Genomic DNA, 18,894 nt, shown 5'->3' on the forward strand with positions numbered 1-18,894 from the left:
GGGATTTTGTTCAGTAATGAAACAAAAAAGTCTACAAATAATAATTGCATTTAATATGGCTGTTATTTACAAGTTTTACCTTAGTCTAAAGGTATGCTGTTCTTATGACTAGTTAAATGTATTTTACAAAAATATTTACACGCTTTGATATATTCACAATAAGCACGTAGCATTTAAACAAATCGTAAACATCTGACTTACTAACATTATTTACAGTTTTGATCAAATTCATAAATGGCTTCCTTTAGGCATTTCATTATAATAATGGAAATCAGAGAGTCAATTTTAAAATAACAGTCTAGGACAAATTACTCTAAATATCTTTCGTACTACCCCATAAAAAATCCTATTAAAATATATAAAAATATACTATTGCTTTTTATCCATATCGAGCGCTTGTTCTGAAGCAGATACTAGCGTTCGAAATCATTAGTACTTCGTTAGGTACCTTTGCCAGCGGATGAACCTGTCAAAAATAACGATCCGTTTTTTTACTAAAGTTTAGAATCAGAGATTTTTTGAAATGTTACTGTTATGTACTTGAGATGTCAACGTTTACTTGCTTTCTCTATGAATAAATAAAATGCACGGGAGCAAAAATATACACCATCCTGAGCTAGACTCATAACTAAACGTTTTTATAAACGGCCTTAGCGCGGGATAGACTTAACTTGCAATAAAAATTACGCTTGCCCACTGTCTAAGTTGAAACCGAGAGTTCTCTGGACTCCTGGGCTACTGTTTATGGGGCTCTTTATAGTCTGGAGACCCCTATAAACATATACCGTATAAATCCCCTTTTACACCCATGAACATTGTTGAACAAGACATTTCCTCATGCCATTTTCTTAATAAACCATTAGCTACATTATTTTTACCACACCCTGCCAAAGAATTTTACCCGTCCATATCTGTTTACCAAATTCATACATAGAATATACCTATAGGTCTTCAAGGCACAAGTGAGAAGTTTGGTGGGTATGCTCGCTCTGTCATAAACTACAACTACATTTTGAGATGACAATACATGTAAGTATAAAAATGGACTTAATTTACCAAAAAATATCATGATACAAGAAAATCAAGACATCAAACTAATGTATTGTCTGTGTCATTCATCTCACTATAATTTTTCAAACTGAGACTTGCCATTGAGAAAACAAAGCTTTTGATCCCATATCGGAGAAACCTAAACCTAATACATATTTAGTCTTATTGCTTATACTTTCATCCACAATTGAATAAGCTCCATTAAATCAACTTTTTGAGATTGTCAACACTATAGAAATATGATCTAAATAAGACGATAAGGATATAAGATCATTGGTATTTAGTGCTTGCTACATAGCGCCACTAAGAGCAAAATATATCATATTATACTCATACCAGAAAATATCTATTACTATTATGAGAATTATAATATTGCCATAATGAAAAGTGAGGTCCAATATACTCTTAAATACGTTACAAAGTCTATAATGGTTAAATGGAATACGGTTTTAGAAAATATATTAACAGATTTTTGGTGCCCGGGTGCTATTTCGTCACCCTTTTCTTCGAATATCACGAATGTCCCTGTAATGAGAAATATTCTACATTAAACGACTGGTTTTATTGCGGTGCAGGATCCCTGTGACATTGGAACACAATCAATGGAATCTTTCCTTCAAAAATTGTAACAAAGTTTAATTAAAAAATGTAAAATAAAAAAAAGTATTTAAAGTCAGCAACTCGGGACATGCAAGAAAATAGCGACAAGTCCTACAATAGCTATGCACAAAAAAAGAAGGTTAGACCTAGTCACAGATCATGTAGGCACCTAATGCTTTAACGCAGTTCCAAGGTCAAGTCGCGCTAAAGAGTGGTCTACTCCGATATACGATACTCCGGAGTAAAGACTCCGAGCCATTTCAAACGTTAACTTACGTCGCTAGCGCTAATGATGTCCTGGAGACAGCGCGTGAACTCGTCCAGCACCAGGCTGACTGCGTCATCTCCCGCGACAACCTTCCCGACCCCAACCTTCACAGACTCCACCGTAGTTTCAAGCTAAATAATAGTCTAGTCCGAGCACTTGTAGCATTTCAAAGAACTTACGTCATCTCTTGACGGCGCGTGGTGCGAAGCGCTGATGATGTCTTGCAGACATCGCGAGAACTCGTTCATCTCAAGACTGACTGCGTCATCACCTGCATCCACCTTCCCGACCCACCCTTCACAGACTCCACCGTAGTTTCAAGCTAAATAATAGTTTTTTTTTTTTTGAAGGGACTCGCGCTGGTAGCTTGAGGAGCTTTTCCAGCTTCACCGGGCAGAGTGGCGAGTACAGAAGGTACTCTAGCCGTTTGGCGATCGTCGGTGCGCGTGCCGACGAGGCCGAGTGTGGGCTTAAGCCCAGGCTCGTCCGCGTCGGTCGCAGACCGACGTTCGCGATCGGGCCGTATCGAGCGCATAAGGCGCCCGATCAGTGGCGAACCCAACTAGAGGGTTGCCCACCGCGGTGTTGGACCAAAGTCCAGCCTACGGCGGGCTCACTCTAGTGGGCCCGATCGAGGGGACTACGGACGCGGCCTGAGGGCGCCACGGTAGGCTCGGACCTCGGCTCAGGCCGTGTCCGGGGGTAGTCTAGTCCGAGCACTTGTAGCATTTCAAAGAACTTACGTCATCTCTTGACGGCGCGTGATGTGAAGCGCTGATGATGTCCTGCAGACAGCGCGAGAATTCGTCCAGCACGAGGCTGACTGCGTCATCACCAGCGACCATTTCGCCGCCGCCGCCCTCTATTGATGCCGCCGTAGTTTCAATGTTAAGCCACGGCTAAAGAGTCGTTAAGACCGAGTACTTATGGCAAACAAAAGGTTAACTTACGTCATCCCGTGACGGCGCGTGGTGCGAAGCGCTGATGATGTCCTGTAGACAGCGCGAGAATTCGTGCAGCACCAGGCTGACTGCGTCATCACCTGCATCCACCTTCCCGACCCACCCTTCACAGACTCCACCGTAGTTTCCAGCTAAAGAGTAGTCTACTAGTCCGAGCACTTGTAGCATTTCAAAGAACTTACGTCATCTCTTGACGGCGCGTGATGTGAAGCGCTGATGATGTCCTGCAGACATCGCGAGAACTCGTCCAGCACCAGACTGACTGCGTCATCACCAGCGACCACTTCGCCGCCGCCGCCCTCTACTGATGCCGCCAATAGGCACTGGCACACCGCCTCGATCACTTCTGTCGTCATGAAGCTGCACGGTTGTCTGTGAATGGTCAAAAAGAGGATTACGTGCAGGTACTAGCTAAATAAGACTGTGTTTGTGACTTGATTAGGCGGTTAAGGCATAAAAACTAAAAAGAAATACGTAAAAATCGTACAACTCGATCGACTAACTGCGCATATGGCAGCCGTGACGTCACATCGACGTTTTGGTACGAAAGAGGCGAACGCGGGTGAGTGCGAGAGTCTCATTCCTACAAAATGCGCAGTTAGCGTGATCGAGTTGTAGAACACACTTAAGGTATACATCCCGTAAAAGACTCAGGCCCGGTTTCCAATAACGGGGAGCGGAGAAGTGTCGGGCCGTCAAATTTTTCTATAGGATTTTACAGCGGCGGCTTACGTCAGAGCGGAGAAGTGGAAATAATGAAATCTGGTTGGTTATTCAAAAAACTTTACGCTCCGCTCTGCTCCGCCTTAGTGGAAACCGGGCCTAATTGGATGAAATCAGAATGGCTTGATACCGACTTATACCAACATCCAATAGTGTTGTGCATAAAAAAACTGAAATGTTAGGATCATTCAATGACAATGTTACAGTCCTCTCAACTTAAGCTGAGAATTGCATTTGTGTGAGTGCACACCGATAGTGTAGAGTGTCAATCGGCTTGAAGCGCGGCGCGCGTCCCGCGCATGGTTTAAACCGGTTTATTTATAGCAAGCGGCCTGAAGCGCGGCGCGTCCGCCACGCACCGCTTCATACTTCACTTCACCCCCGGTACTGGTAGCAGATACGTGTAATTTTATGTAATTGTGTTCCAAATATTAGTGAAATGGCTCCTACTGTAAGTGAATTTCCTGTACGAAATCCATTAAGCAGCCAAGTGAAAGAAATTTTATGCAAATTGAATACGTATTTTAAAGATGTGAACGAAAAGTTTTTAGTCTGTTTTTATTTTGTAATTTTATAAAGTTTGTCTTTTTGTTGTATTTTGTAAGGCTGGCTGTACGCCCTTTCTATAAACGGTGCTCGCAGAATATCAGCGTCGAGGTACTTCGTGCCTTGGCATATGCTGAGCGAGGACCTGTTTTTATTTATGTATTTATTTAAAAGGATGTGTCAAGTGTCGTTACATTGCATCGGCCCAATTGGTAGCAAGTGTTTTATAGACTTCCTTTTAATAAAACATTAATTTTATTTGTATGTGTTTTACTAACGGTACTTTTGGCGATCACTCACACAAATGCAATTCTCAGCTTAAGTTGATAGGACTGTACGGTTACTAAAGCTTGGTCCGCGAGCACGTAGAATTTTGTCCAATGACCCCAAGCTACCCATCCTTATCGCTCGCGCGTAATTATGTTGCTGTTGCGCTCGCACACTCACTACGGGCGCCCGTCGCACAGTCGCGACAGCAATATAATGAGGATTATCGTTTTTATACTTAACAGTTGGCACCCCTGGCGATTGACAGGACCTTACTCTACAGTGGCGCCATCTTGATGAGTGCAAATGCGATAGTCCTCGTACCACTTTAGCGCTCACCAGTTGGCGCCACTGTCTTCGCTATTAGCAAGTGACAGGACCTTACTCTACAGTGGCGCTAACTGGTGAGCGCTAAAACGATAGCCCTCATTACGCGCTAGCGATAAAGGTAGCTCGGGGTCATTGGACAAAATTCTACGTGCTCACGGACCGGGCTTTACCACACTATTACAAATCTATAGTACCTATCTACAGTGTGCTTATGCCGTGTACGAGGTACTGACTTGAGGTCGGCGAGCGGCGGCGGCCGGTACAGCGCGTGCTGCTGGCGGCGCCGGTGTAGCGTCTCCTCCACGTTGCGGCAGCCGAAGCACTTGCACATCGCCGTGCACGCGATTTTCGCCTGTGGGGGGAACATTATGTCAGATGATAAGGTTCTATTTCCTTATTACACTTCTAGATAAAGAGTAAGCACTTGCACATTGATGTGCACGCGATTTTCGCCTGTGGGGGGAACATTTTGTTAGGCTTTAAGGCTCTTTTTCTGTGCACTTCTAGGTATAGAGTAAACATTTGCATTATAGATGTGCACGCGATTTTGGCTGTGAGGGGAACATTTTGTTAGGCGTAAGCTCTTTTTCGATTGCACTTCTATAGATAAAAAGTAAGCGTTTGGAAATCGATGTGCACTTGATTTTAGACCAAATGTGGTTAAGCGTTAAGGCTCTTTTTTTATTGCATTTCTAGATATAAAAGGTAAAGCATGCACATCGACAATAATGCGATCTTCGCCTGCGTACCGAACATCATGTTTAGACCTTAGGGCTCTTTCCTTAGCACTCTTAGTTGGTACACTACAGAAATCCAAAAGCATTAAAGTTATTGACTTGCCTTGCAAGTTTAGAAACCATAAAAAATTTAAACCGCGGAGCGATCCCACGCTATGACCTTAATAGGAAATGTCAGACGAGAACAAAGTAACAAATAAATCCACTGCTCAACTAACATAAAGAAAACCATATAAAATCGTAACAGTTCACCAAAAATTTTGTAGTAAAGTTGTAAATAAATTAGACTTACCTCATAGCATTCGCAATAGTTTTTGAGACATCCACTTCTTTTACAGTTACAGCCTTTGTTATGTCTTCGTATTATTTCTGGACCTCCAGCTTTTGTTTTGCCTATTTTGGGCCTATAACAAACCAAATAAATTTTATTGAAGTAATAAGAACTTTCATAAAATGATTCCTAGATTAATATTTATTACAGTTTCAGAACTTTCCGATAAAGTCCATGATTGTAAAATAAAGTTTCAACGCGTAAATACGCGTAGGTGTCAAAATGCTGGCATCCAGCGAGTGCAACAAAAACTAAAAAACATAATACGTAAGCGGTACATGATTTGATGAGACTAAAAAGTTTAGGGACCTTTGGTCTATCTCAACATTCTCAACATACCTGAAAGCATTCGGGTTCCTTTCCAGACACGCCCTTATAGCCTTCTGCCTGAGCTCTTCATAATTCAGGTTGTTATAACAGTTGTTGCAGTTGCAGCGGTTGCAAAACTCTCCGTTGGCGAAACAGTCGCAGTACAACTTGAGGCATTGAGATTTGGTGCAGTTGCATGCACGACGTGGCCGCATGAAGTCCGATTTGATTGTCACGTCTAGAAAGAACAATACATTTAAATGAACCTACGAGAGCTTTGTAGTTAGTAATGTATATAAATGTATTCGACCCCGTTTGCGCTAAAAAATTTCAACTGCAACGCGATTGGACGACTAACGAAATTCAGCTTTTTGACCAATCCATATCGCGGTATCGTTTTCACAGCTAAAGGCCGGTCGCCGAGCACGTAGAATTTCGTCCAATGACCCCAAGCAAGCTACCCATCCTTATCACTCGCGCGTAATTATATTGCTGTCGCGACTGTGCGACGGGTCAACGGGTGGCCGCAGTTAGTGTGCGAGCGCGACAGCAACATAATTACGCGCGAGCGATAGGATGGGATTATGAAGCTGAAACGTAAACGAAGCGCAACTGCGCCTTTACGTAAAAGCTGATAGAAAGCTACTTTTTCTCAAAGGCAAGTCAAAAGCTTCAGGAATATGTTGTTTTTGAGTAATTTAAGTTTCAAAATAAGTTCGGACTTTTAATGTCCTTGTACCTTGAAGGCCTTAGGGTTAATGATTTCGGGAACACAGAATCTTCTTATCAGAGCGATTATAAAAGATGCATCATAGCGCGTGGTACGGAATTTATGTTCATCGTGTAGGAAAATGTAAATAGTGAAACATCTCAAGACTTTTCTCCTGAAACTTACCATATTCAGATCCCGTCGGTGGTGTAGTGGGTTCTTGGAGAGAGTTCGCCGCTTCTTCGTCTAACATCATCATTCCAGAGTTATCCTGTAAATTACAATTTATATTATACTACTGCATCTTCTTCTTCTTCCTCGGTCCCTCACTTATGAGGATCGCGACCACAGATAGACATAGTGTTCCTCCACAGACTGCGGTCTGTGGTACTGCATCTTATGTAGAGTAATAGATTCATTTTTATGCCCGATGGGGCAGCAAGGTTCTGGAGTGGAGGCCGCGTACCGGAATACGCAGCGTGGGACGTCCACCCACAAGGTGGACCGACGACATCATAAAAGTAGCAGGAAGGCGCTGGACGCAGGCCGCTACCAACCAGGCAACATGGAAAGTATTGGGGGAGGCCTATGTTCAGCAGTGGACGTCCTATGCCTATGGCTGAGATGATGATGATGATGATGAGATTCATTTTACATAAGAAATGGAGTCAAATACTGTGTCATATAAATATGATAATATAAGATCGAATTTAGAGTACCTATGTATTCTTACTAAAGTCCGGCCGCCGAGCACGTAGAATTTCGTTCAATGACCTCATCGCGACTGTGCAACTGGCGGCTGCAGTGAGTGTGCAAGCGCGACAGCAATATATGATAATATACACACAAGAGCGATAAGGATGGGTAGCTTGGGGTCATTGGACGAAATTCTACGTGCTCGACGACCGGACTTTAGCTTCTGCTGTTCTTTTAAAATTTTCTTTGGTTTAAAAAAAATCTGCACCAATAAGAGTCGTGTACTAACCGCGGTTCGTACCGCGGCCTGCGGCGCGTATTCGTCGGCGGCTGGGTCGGGCTTAATGTAGTTGGCGGGGATGACGATAAGCGGGTGCTCCTCCTGGCCCTGGCTTTCCGGATCCACGCTGTCTGTTTGTTCTCCTTGGACGGAGTCCTGAAATATATTGTTCGACATCAATTACGTTATAATAACGTAAATAAAAACAAGTTTCGATTTGTTTCGAGATCAACAAACAGTGAATTGACTTAATGTAGGTTTATTTTTTCCAACTGTGAAAGTTCTTTGGTAATTACCAAATTTGGTCCGACACTGGCCGGACTGGAGACCTGCAAAACTATTAACGCAGTTCCGAGTCTATCTGTCACCGTCGCTCATGCTGGTATGCAACATTCGAAACTTCGGCTAACGATTATGCTCCCATGTATAACATGCTTCATCATTTCAGTCCTAGGACGTCCACTGCTGAACATAGGCCTCCCCCAATGATTTCCACAAAGGCCGGTTGGTAGCGGCCTGCGTCCAGCGCCTTCCTGCTACCTTTATGAGGTCGTCGGTCGACCGCTCGGTCAGACGTCCTACGCTGCGCTACATACGTGTTTACGTAAAGTCGGATTCTTTAGAAATTTCCCTTAATGTAAACAAATATGGCCAACCGACATTAAAACATTTTTAATCTGTGCCCTAGTGAGACGACAAAACCTCTCGTTAATCGCGTATTGAAATTATTGTAGTACTTACGTACCTATAGAAATAATTTATAATGTTTTATAAAGCAATGCATTAAACAATTAGTAGTACATTCAATGAATAAAAAATACATTGTTGATTAAGACCATATTTAAATCTATTTAAATGCAATCAGTAATAAAAATGATTGAATAATTGAAATAAAATCGAATAAATTTACCGATTATTGTCTATGACTTACAGGTTACAACACTGATGTGTCAGAGACAACATGGAGATAACACATAATTTTAAACTTCAAGTCAATTTGACAAGTCTCACAAATTTTCATCGTTCACATATTTTGCTAAAATAATTTGTTTAAAGATTGATTCCAAACTTGTATAATCGTGAGAATAAAGTTGGTTTCATGGGCTTGTGTAATAATGTGTATGATATTATGAACATGTAAGTGATTATGGTGTAATTGTGTGCAGAAGTGTTTGTTTACATTTAAGGAAATTTCTAAAGAATTAAGGTATGATTATAACTTGTGTTCACCTGCTGGTCGGCGCTGTAGGCCTCCTCGTCAGCGGTAGGCCCGACGGCGTCGGCGATGAGCGTGCGCAGCGACGCCTTCGGGTCCGCCGCAGCGGGCTCCGACTCCGACTCAGACTCCGACGAGCCCTGCGAGTGTACAAGTAATACAGGGTGTGTAGTAGATTATTGAATTTCCTCTAGGGTTTATTATGCATAAATAGGCAGGTTCGTTCGTTCGTTTCAGCCGAAAGACGTCCACTGCTGGAAAAAGACCTCCCCCAAGGATTTCCACAAAGACCGGTCCTGCGCCGCTTGCATCCAGGTACCTCCCGCGACCTTCACCAGATCGTCGGTCCACCTAGTGGGAGGCCTGCCCACGCTACGTCTTCCAGCTCGTGGTCGCCACTCAAGAACTTTCCTGCCCCAGAATCCCGCAGAGTCGCTAAAATCAAGTGGCAGTGGGCGGGGCACATAGCTCGAAAATAGGCAGGTATTTGACAATCTCACCTGGTGTTAAGTGAGATGCAGTCTAGGATGGTACATGTGGATGGTTTGTGCGACATTGTAAACGTTAATACTTCAAAAATAAATACATCCGCTCGATTTGACGGCCGACGGCGACAGCGACTCCTACGTGCTCGAGTTACGAGAGTGATCACCAGATCGAACTCGCGTTCCTCAAATCAGAAGTTGGCCAGTCCTACTCCTCCGTTCGACTATCGTCGCTTGATTAATTCATAATAGTGTCTGGTCGGCTAATGTCAAATGACGTCACTCACTTGCGACTCGGGCGCCTGGTCCGGGGCGGGGCAGTCGGAGCTGGTCTCCTCCAGCTTGACGGCAAGCGGTGACAGTGGCGCTAGCAGGCTCTGGCTCGAGCGGGCGGACGACGTCTGTGCCCAACAGTTTCGGTTATGATTTTACAAAAATATACAATAAACTACTATTCAAAAATAATATGCCCTTCCCCACTACACCATCCACTACATGTTGATATCTCGATACCTCGTCCCCGCAACCGTGTGTTACCCCGCAGGACGGTCACGCATCAAGTTGCCGGATTATAGTATTCATTCTAGTATAAGTACACAACAACTACACCCTATATTTAAAAAAGAGAGCTTATTCGCTACCTACAGTTGGCTAGATACTACACACGAAAACACGTGTAAGGTACCACGCACAAATAGAGTTCAATATTGGAATAATTGTGTTGTTTGCGAATTCACTTCTAATCGCACTATCAATGCAGCAAGAATTCACCGTCACTTAACAAAACTTTCTATAACAGCACTCACAATAAGTGTAAAAGATTGAATGTTATTCTTACCGTAGCTGTTGTGTTCTTGGCTGCCGCCGGCGCCGAGGCGATCCTCACGAACTTCTGTTGCCCTTCGAGTAAAATAACGATTTATTATTACGACGCTCCACACGAAACTCACTGAAGCCCGCTCTTTGACAAACTGTCTTAAAATTTTCAAACTTTTCCATGTTCCAAAGTTATAATTTTTCAAATAGAGAAAACGCAAATTTAAATAAGCCATGTCATTTTTAAGTTTAAAAATTCAAAATTCTTTCCATTTATGAGTTTTCGTTGCGTCATCCATTGTGAATCATAAAGTTCAGCATAGAGATAATAAATACTATAAATATTTGATGCATGTGAGGAAAAAAGAAAGCCAGCGTGAAAACATAATGAAGCAACCACTGCAATAAATCCAGTGTATTTAGGGTCACGCAGCGAGAGTTAAGGCGATCAACACAAGCAAAGGTGTGTGTGTTTATCTATCTGTACACGCTCGCCGCGCTGACGTCATACGTAGTCTGACAGACATGAGACAAGCGCTTTCTATCTCGCTTGCACAGATTCGTTTTAGACAGCTAATTTATTCATATTATTATTTGAATATGTTGTGTTCCTGTATATGTTTACAGATATTCGGTGCGCGGTACTGTGTTAGCTTCAACTTTCGCTGCGCGACCTTGTATATTTACATTTAGGAGATGGCTTGGCAGTGTTGCCACTGCTGACAGTGAAGCTGAGGGGCGGTGGCTGGCTACTGACTGACTTCTCTGACGACATCTGGATTAATTTACCTACAAGTTTAACATTATGTTTACTAACTACAATGATGAATGAAAATATTAGATGGTTTTCGGCGGCGGCGGCGGTTTGCATACCGGGCTATTTTGGTGAACCATTTTACAATGTATTTATTTTTGTAATAAAATAATTATGAACAAACACACATGAATACTATTCTAGACAAATTTTGTAATAATGAAAAGCGAGAAGAATTAGAAATAATAGAATGAAAGATGTTATGTAGATAATATGAAATGTTAGGACATCGCTTACTATAAAAATTAATTCGAAAGGCAACAAATAAATTGCACCATATTGTTTTGAAACTTACCTTTAGCATCAGTGAGAACGAAAGATTTAGGTTGCGCCGAGTGAGATTGTACTGACGTTTTGCTTGCCGATTTGGTTGTTGATGCTGTTGGATTTGTAATCAATCTTATGTATTGAATCTGTAAACATAGGATTGTTGAAAAAACTTTAACTTGTGCTATTTGATATTTAATGACGTCATCTGCAATTAAAAATCAACTTACGCCTTTCCCAGGAACATTGATTTGATGTATTTGCGATCTTTGTCCTTGCACTACAACCTTCCCATCTTTAGTGATCTGAAACCAATCATATTGTTATGTAAACATCAAGCTAAGCAATATAAACAATACGATTGTCACACATAGTTTTAATAAGTGATATAGCCCTACAAATTAATAAATGTATAGTCTGATGTTATGTTAATCTAATTAATAATATCCTACAACGTGACACTTACTACGATCACTCAGTATTACTTTATGATGAACTTACTTGTGCCGTTTTTGGTGGCGCTGTGGTTTTCAATATCACATTGCGCAAGGGGTTTGAAGATATAGTTACATTAGTTATTGCCTTCTTGGTTGCACCTACAAACAAACAATTTATTATAGTATATTACCATTGGAGCCGGGCATGAATAATATAGATCGTTTCATCGCAGACGTGCCCCACCAATTTTTGGTCTCGGTCGCGCGGGGTGCGGGGAGTTTGATCTGAGCAATCCGAGCGTCATTATTGTATTGTGCGTGTGCACTCATGGATAATTTTGCGTGTACCGATAACATTCAAATATTAGTTTATTCGCGCTCGCACACTCACTGCGGGCGCCCGTCGCACAGTCGCGACAGCAACATAATTACGCGCGAGCGATAGGGATGGGTAGCTTGGGGTCATTGGACGGGATTCTACGTGCTCACGGACCAGGCTTTATAAATAAAAGAAAGTGTTTCATACCTAGCGGTGCCGGCATCAGTTTGGGCGTGGGCGACTTGACCGATATGACTTGCTGCTTCTTCGTAAACTTTGGGCCTTGCTTCGTGGGAGAGGCTAGTAATACCTGCGAAAATAAGTAATACGGTCAAAAATAATAATTTCAGTGGAGACTAAAATGACCTGATGCTTATGACTGTTAAAGTCAAGGCAATGTGAGCGTTTTGAATCTATCTGAAGCTCACTTGCATTTAATTAAGGTAAATAAATAAATAATATTAAATAAGTGCTAATTTTCCGTTACGTGAATGTTTCACGTAAATTGATGGTTTATTCATAAGTTCTCTGAACGCACTGGGATAAAAACGCTGTTCGTGTTAGCGACAAAGAAAATCGAAAGTTGTTAATTGTATCTTTTTTTAAACACAATTATTTTACAGACCTTATTCCCTAATGAAATAGGCACAGTTTTCTGCTGCATGACGTAGCGCGCCGCACCACAGGACCCAGGCATATTGGTGGCGGGTAATATTTTAGTGATTATCGTCTGTTGATTGGATTGATCCGCACTCGATTGACCTATAAGAAGAAAAATGTAGGATTACTCCATAGAACTTAAAAACCTGCCGGGCTAGGATGCGCACCGTGATAAAATCTTATCGATGATTTTAGACGATTACCGCCACTGTGGTCTAGTGGTAAGATCACCTGTTTCAGACGCAGAGGTCCCGGGTTCGATTCCCAGTGGGGGCAGATTTTTCTGTTCGGTTTGGTTGGTGGTAGGGCTTGTTCTAAGTCCGCCTGGCTAGCTACCACCATTTTACCTAAGTCTGTCGCCATAACAACAGTGTTAACAGCATTGTTGTGTTTCGGCAGTTAGAGGTAAGATAGCCAGTTCCTCCGTGGTTGAGGATTCCGGGTGAAGCTCGCTTCCACCTTCGGCCTGATCATCACTTACCATCAGGTGAGATACAGGCCAAGAGCTTCCCGTAGTGGATAAAAAAAAAGACAAACATATGGGCTTATCGCGTAAAATCGATAAAATGGCGCGATAAAAGCTTATCGCGACGCGCATCCTAGGCCTACAGTAAGAAAAATGTGAGGAATTTGTTGCATACCTTGTACGATCACTTTGGCCATTATCTGTTTCCCACTCTGCACACTGGTTACGTTTTTTGTATTTATAACTTGTGCCTGTGAATTTTAAATTTGAGTTATTAATACGCTGTTTACTGATGTCTTTACTTTACGGCTCAAGTATAGATCGTTTCATCCTCGAAGACGCGCCCAACCAATTTTTGTCGAGGGAAGTGTGGGGAGGGGATGAAACGATCTATAATGGTCGAATAATGTACCTGACTGGTGTTGGCTTTGATGTACTGGAAGTTTGGCACTCCTGAACTGCCCGATGTGACCAGCTTTATCTTCGGAGTGTTGTGAGGCATCATCACCAGCTGCTTCCCTATTTGAGCTGGAAATAAATTAATAAATACATTTATCAAAAAAAAAATATGTATATACATATGTACATATAGTTGTTCCTAAATTCAATTTTAATCTCCACATAAATAAAGTATTACTTGCTAGCACAACTAGTTATATTTCAAGGTCAAAGTTGTTAATGCTCTCATACACCATTAATCTTCCAAGTTGAATTTTTATTTATTTATTTTTAAAACGAGTTACATAGTATTTCTAAATATTGATAATGACCATTGACGATGTCACAACAATCAGTTTTGGTTTTGGGAATGCTATTTTTAAAAAATCATGAATTTCGAGAGATCTTCATCTATATTCTGTCTAAGGCCCGGTTTCGACCAAGGTGGAGAAGAGAAATGTTTTGATCAACCAATCAGATCTCATTCAGATTTAATGAAATTGACAGATTGAAATCTGATCCGTTATTCAAAATATTTCTCCGCTCCGCATTAGCTTTCCTGCACACGACGCCGCCCCCGCACCTTTGCTTTGTAGATACGCGCCGCGTGAAGCACGCCACCGCACCGCTACCGCGCCGCTCCCGCGCCGTCAAAGCATAATTTTACCGGTCCACTATACTGTTTAGTAACACATTGCAGCGGCATCGTGTGCAGGAGCACTCAGTGGAAACCAGGCCAAATGCTAATGAATCATACCCAGCACGGTGTTGCCGCGGGTGCCAGCGTTGATGACGCCGGCCAACGGCAGCTTCTTGACCAGGCTCTTGTTGGAAACGAGCGCCACGGGGCGCGGCGCGATGGCCACGGCGCGCGCCGGCTTGGTGGAAGGAAACCGGGCCAAATGCTAATGAGTCATACCCAGCACGGTGTTGCCGCGGGTGCCAGCGTTGATGACGCCGGCCAGCGGCAGCTTCTTGACCAAGCTCTTGTTGGACACGAGCGCCACGGGGCGCGGCGCGATGGCCACGGCGCGCGCCGGCTTGGGCGCGATGGCCACCGCGCGCGGCGCCGCCACCGCGCCCGCGCTGATCGGGCTAGCTTCGCTAGAAGACGCGCGTAAGCCCGTCGCCTGCTGGTAAATATATTAAGGGCTGATTTTTCAATCGTCAGATAACTTTTATCTGAAGAATAAACTTGTCATTTTGACATATTTCCCATATTGAAACTATCAATGTGTCAAACTTATTCTTCCTTTAAGCCTAGACCACCGATTTTTAGTTGGCCGATAGTTGTGCCCGATTTTAATTTGTATGAAGAGTCGGCCAAATCGAATCGGCGTAGTGTGCGCACTCCCATACATGCCCATACTGATCAACTGCCCGACTAAACTATCGGCCGACGAAAAATCAACGGTGTGCGCCTACTCTAAGGGCTAATTTTTCAATCGAAGTCGAACCTAGAGCCTAGGCGCAGACCATCGATTCGTCGGCCGATAGTTTAGTCAGGCAGTTGATCAGTATGGGCATGTATGGAAGTGCGCACATTACACCGATTTGATTTGGCTGATTCTTCGTACAAATTAAAATCGGGCCCAACTATCCGCCAACTAAAAATCGGTGGTTTAGGCTTAACCGAAGAATAAGTTTGACACATTGATAGTTTCAATATGGGAAATATGTCAAAATGATAAGTTTATTCTTCAGATAAAAGTTATCTGATGATTGAAAAATCAGCCCTAAATTACATAACATAAAAGTCAAGAAAATAATTGAATTTTTGTACTACAGAGTTCTTGACCGATTATTGATTTTAGGACTTCTATATCATAATCATGTTTTAGCATAGAAGCAGCATATTTTATTATAAGAGGTGTACTTAGGGTTGCCAACTCTTGAAAGGACCAACCCGGGAGAATTGTGGGGGGGGGGGCTTGCTCCATAGTTGCTCCATCACGCTGAATACGCGCTCGAATGAAGCATTAATAGAGACAGGAATGGAAAGAACAAACGTGACCATTTTTTTTAATTCAGGACAGGGATTTCTGTCTTTCGATTTCGTAAAGAAGTCAACCCAGCGTAAATCCACTCGATTTTCTTCAATAAGATGTGGTTGCTCTTCACGCAAAAGTCCAAACTCATCGTACAATTTGTCACTATCTATGTCAATATTTAATAATTCCTGGAGTTTAGTAATGCTGGTCCATGTGATTGGTTCTTTTAAAGATAAAATTTATAAACAAGTACGAGCAGCAATGGATGCATTTCATTTTTAGAAATACCGGAGAAAATATTGCTCTCCGGGAGGTCGGGAGGTTAACCATTATTTCCGGAGTCTCCCGGGCAATCCGGGAGGATTGGGAACCCTAGGTGTACTAGTTAAGGCTCATGTTTTCTGGTGTAAGTATTTTTCTAAAAGATGTGTAATAAAAACAAAGTAAAAAATTACAAGATATTCACACCCATATTCAAACATTACCATGAGGTCCCACAGTGCGTGTGGACACACAGGATCCCAAAAACCTATTTACAGACAATACTTGTGTGACAGAGTGACACACACAAACCATTCACAAAGCTTTATTCAACGCTGTGCATTGGACTCCGCATAGCGTTGCTGCTTCACTTAAGCAATCATCGTTTGTGAATACGATACAGGTACTCCAACAAAGACAATCCAAAATTATATAATAATATCAATGGGGATGTTGCCTGGGTCAAAAAGCAAGAGTTTTAATTAGTCCGTCAGTTAAATTATAAAAAAATACTCTACACGTATTTTTCACTTTTTCAAACTAATGAAAATTTAAAGAGATAAAGCGCCCCAAAGTTCATAAGAAGAGGCCCGTGACGTCAACGCTTGCTTAAAAATGCCGCACGTTGTGACGTCGTGCGCAACTTCAACGCACCATAACTATGTAATTATTTGTTAGATTGACAAATAAAAATATATGTGTCCAATATTTTTTGATATTAAACATTACGGACTAAAAAAATTTTTTTAGGCAACTAGCCTATTACCTTCAATGGGATGAATTTTGGTTGGGCTTGTTTCATTGGTGCCACAGTTTGTGTTTCAAACTGTAAGTCCAGCAGAGGATCAGATTGTGTTAGAATATTTTGCTGCAAAAAAATACATTTGTGTCACATAATAATTTCTTTATAGGAATGCTACAAAACAAACATTTCAAACATTGCATAATAAATGCTGACACAAAAATAGATAATGTTTATGCTTACATAACTTACATTAGATTCTTCTGTGGTAGTAGCTGACGTAGTCTGGTCATCCTGCACTGAGTATTCTTGAAGAGCAAACTGATCACCCATGAAATCTGTAAATATTTATTGTTATACCTGTTTGTAATGTAATCAACATTGTTCATACATTAAAAACTGTTAAGTTTAGGAGCATAAAGAAAGATACAGCATAATTTTAAGAAATGAAGTAACATATTTGACTTCTTTCAAGTAATTTGAGTAAACTTTGATTACCAATGATTTCCTCGTGTCCGGTGTCCATCAACACCGACTGCTCCTCCATGTGCTGGAACTCCATCTGCATGCCGCCGTCGCTGCACGCGCTGGCGTCCAGGCTGATGTCCGCCTGGCTCACCACCACATCGCCCACGTTCTCAAAGTCCATCTGACAAACACAACATAAACAATTCTCCAACAAACATACCAAGAAATCATAAAAACTACGGTAAACTTTCAATAATAATAGCCAAAAGTTATCAGGTAATGTATTTTATAGATTTGATGTACGAAATAGGCACTATTGGCAACAAAATAAGTATAATTCTACAAAAATAACATAAGTGTACTCACTCCCATGGCACTGTCAAGGTTCAAGGAATCTTCCAAATTGTGATCCATTTTGAAAAGTTTATACTTCGCACTTCACTCAATTATTTAAACACACTTGATGCATAAAATTACTTCACTTAAATGGCGAAAAACTCAAAACATTTTTAAGTTTAAAAGACGCCGCCATTTTAGCTTGTCAAATCCCTCCAAGAGTACATTGTAAAAGTCGCCACGGTTGAAAACAAATTTAGCAAATGAAATAACAATGTTATCTGATAAAACAGCACGTATAATTAAGTCTAAAACTCTTTTAAATAATGAAGAATTAATAGAACTACGCAATCAAAGCTATTTTGACGAATGCAATGCATTTTCTTTTGACTTTTTAAAGAAAAATCGCCTGCAACTCGATGGCGCTTCTTTCAATTTTGATGTCAAATGTCAAATTAACTTTTACCAACATGAAGAAATTAAAGTTGTGTTCATGATCTGTCATTTTTTAATGCTACGGATATAAAACCGACGCGACGACTGTTACACAAACTGTTACTACTTTGCCTAGTATATTTAGCACAGATATGGATTAGAGTAGATACAGCAAGTTGCTAGTCAAAGCGTGCCATTCCGATATGTCCAAATGGACATACATGGTCGAGTGATGTTCATGTAATTCGATTACAACAATCGGATACGATGATTTTACGAGGACTGTAGTACAAACACGGTAGAGAGAAGAAATTATTTACGGATTGAGAATAAAATTGTAATTAACAGCAACGAGTAACAAATATGTAATTAATTAGAATAAAGTAGCAGTAGAAGAATTATAAAACAAGTTAGATCAGTGAGCGTGGAAGACAGAGTGCACTGTATAACGTCGAAATATACAAATCAAGAAGTTAGGTCAGTGATCGCAGTATACACTATTACTAGTCTATGTAAACGACGCGACGCCCGAGATTTTGTCGTTTAGAAATATCTTCAAAACTAGGTACCTGACTTAGCTTTATGAAAGAAAACGTATTGGCAAAACTACGCATTTTTACATTTATTAAAAATAAAAAGCTTGAGTAAAATAGTCTTTATTTTATGAAACTAGGTCATTTACTTACTAGGATATTTAAAAGTATGGAATTAAGTATGAATTACTAGTAGTACTATTTAATATAATGGAATAACGATCATTACTTTCATAAACATTAGGCACAACAAAAATATTATTTGCAAATTAATAATGTAGAATTGTAGAATAACGTCTACCGCTACAAAATTATTTTAATCCACAGTCAGACTAGCTATAAATTTAACAAAATATCAGTTTTATCGGAATTAATTAATTTTTGAATCGAGTCACACGATAT

At 41.3% G+C, this 18,894-nt stretch overlaps 1 protein-coding gene across 8 annotated transcripts; it reads right to left on the minus strand.

Annotated features, from left to right (window-relative positions):
• Positions 1-86: 86 nt before the first annotated feature.
• LOC114353756 (protein lin-54 homolog) lies at positions 87-17,981 on the minus strand. Of its 8 annotated transcripts, none has more exons than XM_028305855.1 (23): positions 17,555-17,981; positions 17,219-17,369; positions 16,973-17,058; positions 16,745-16,846; positions 14,646-14,856; positions 13,701-13,816; positions 13,464-13,539; positions 12,788-12,924; positions 12,370-12,472; positions 11,908-12,002; positions 11,637-11,711; positions 11,435-11,552; positions 11,013-11,114; positions 10,348-10,409; positions 9,797-9,937; positions 9,039-9,164; positions 7,818-7,964; positions 7,019-7,103; positions 6,154-6,361; positions 5,776-5,887; positions 4,941-5,098; positions 3,063-3,252; positions 87-1,575 (listed from the first exon to the last, which is right to left on the minus strand). In XM_028305855.1, the coding sequence occupies exons 1-23, from the start codon at positions 17,600-17,602 to the stop codon at positions 1,564-1,566; spliced, it is 2,661 nt and encodes an 886-aa protein (XP_028161656.1). In that variant the 5' UTR covers positions 17,603-17,981; the 3' UTR covers positions 87-1,563. The 8 variants fall into 8 exon arrangements, with proteins under 8 accessions (XP_028161656.1, XP_028161657.1, XP_028161658.1 ...); XM_028305856.1 differs by having other exon boundaries at positions 9,797-9,910; positions 14,646-14,859; positions 17,555-17,980; XM_028305857.1 differs by having other exon boundaries at positions 4,980-5,098; positions 14,646-14,859; positions 17,555-17,980.
• Between the last annotated feature and the right edge of the window lie 913 nt (positions 17,982-18,894).

This window comes from Ostrinia furnacalis, unplaced genomic scaffold (assembly GCF_004193835.3).
Source record: "Ostrinia furnacalis isolate ACB-3 unplaced genomic scaffold, ASM419383v2 OfSCF1803, whole genome shotgun sequence".
Classification (NCBI taxonomy): domain Eukaryota; kingdom Metazoa; phylum Arthropoda; class Insecta; order Lepidoptera; family Crambidae; genus Ostrinia; species Ostrinia furnacalis.

Bases quoted from the DNA above. Each gene is read 5' to 3' on its own strand.
- LOC114353756 (XM_028305854.1), bottom strand. From the start codon at position 17,602: ATGGATCACAATTTGGAAGATTCCTTGAACCTTGACAGTGCCATGGGA. The intron at 16,847-16,972 runs GTAAGTTATGTA...ATTTTTTTGCAG, and splicing joins CTACCACAGAAGAATCTAAT to CAAAATATTCTAACACAATC. The intron at 9,938-10,347 runs GTAAGAATAACA...ATATTTTTGTAA, and splicing joins CCAAGAACACAACAGCTACG to AATCATAACCGAAACTGTTG.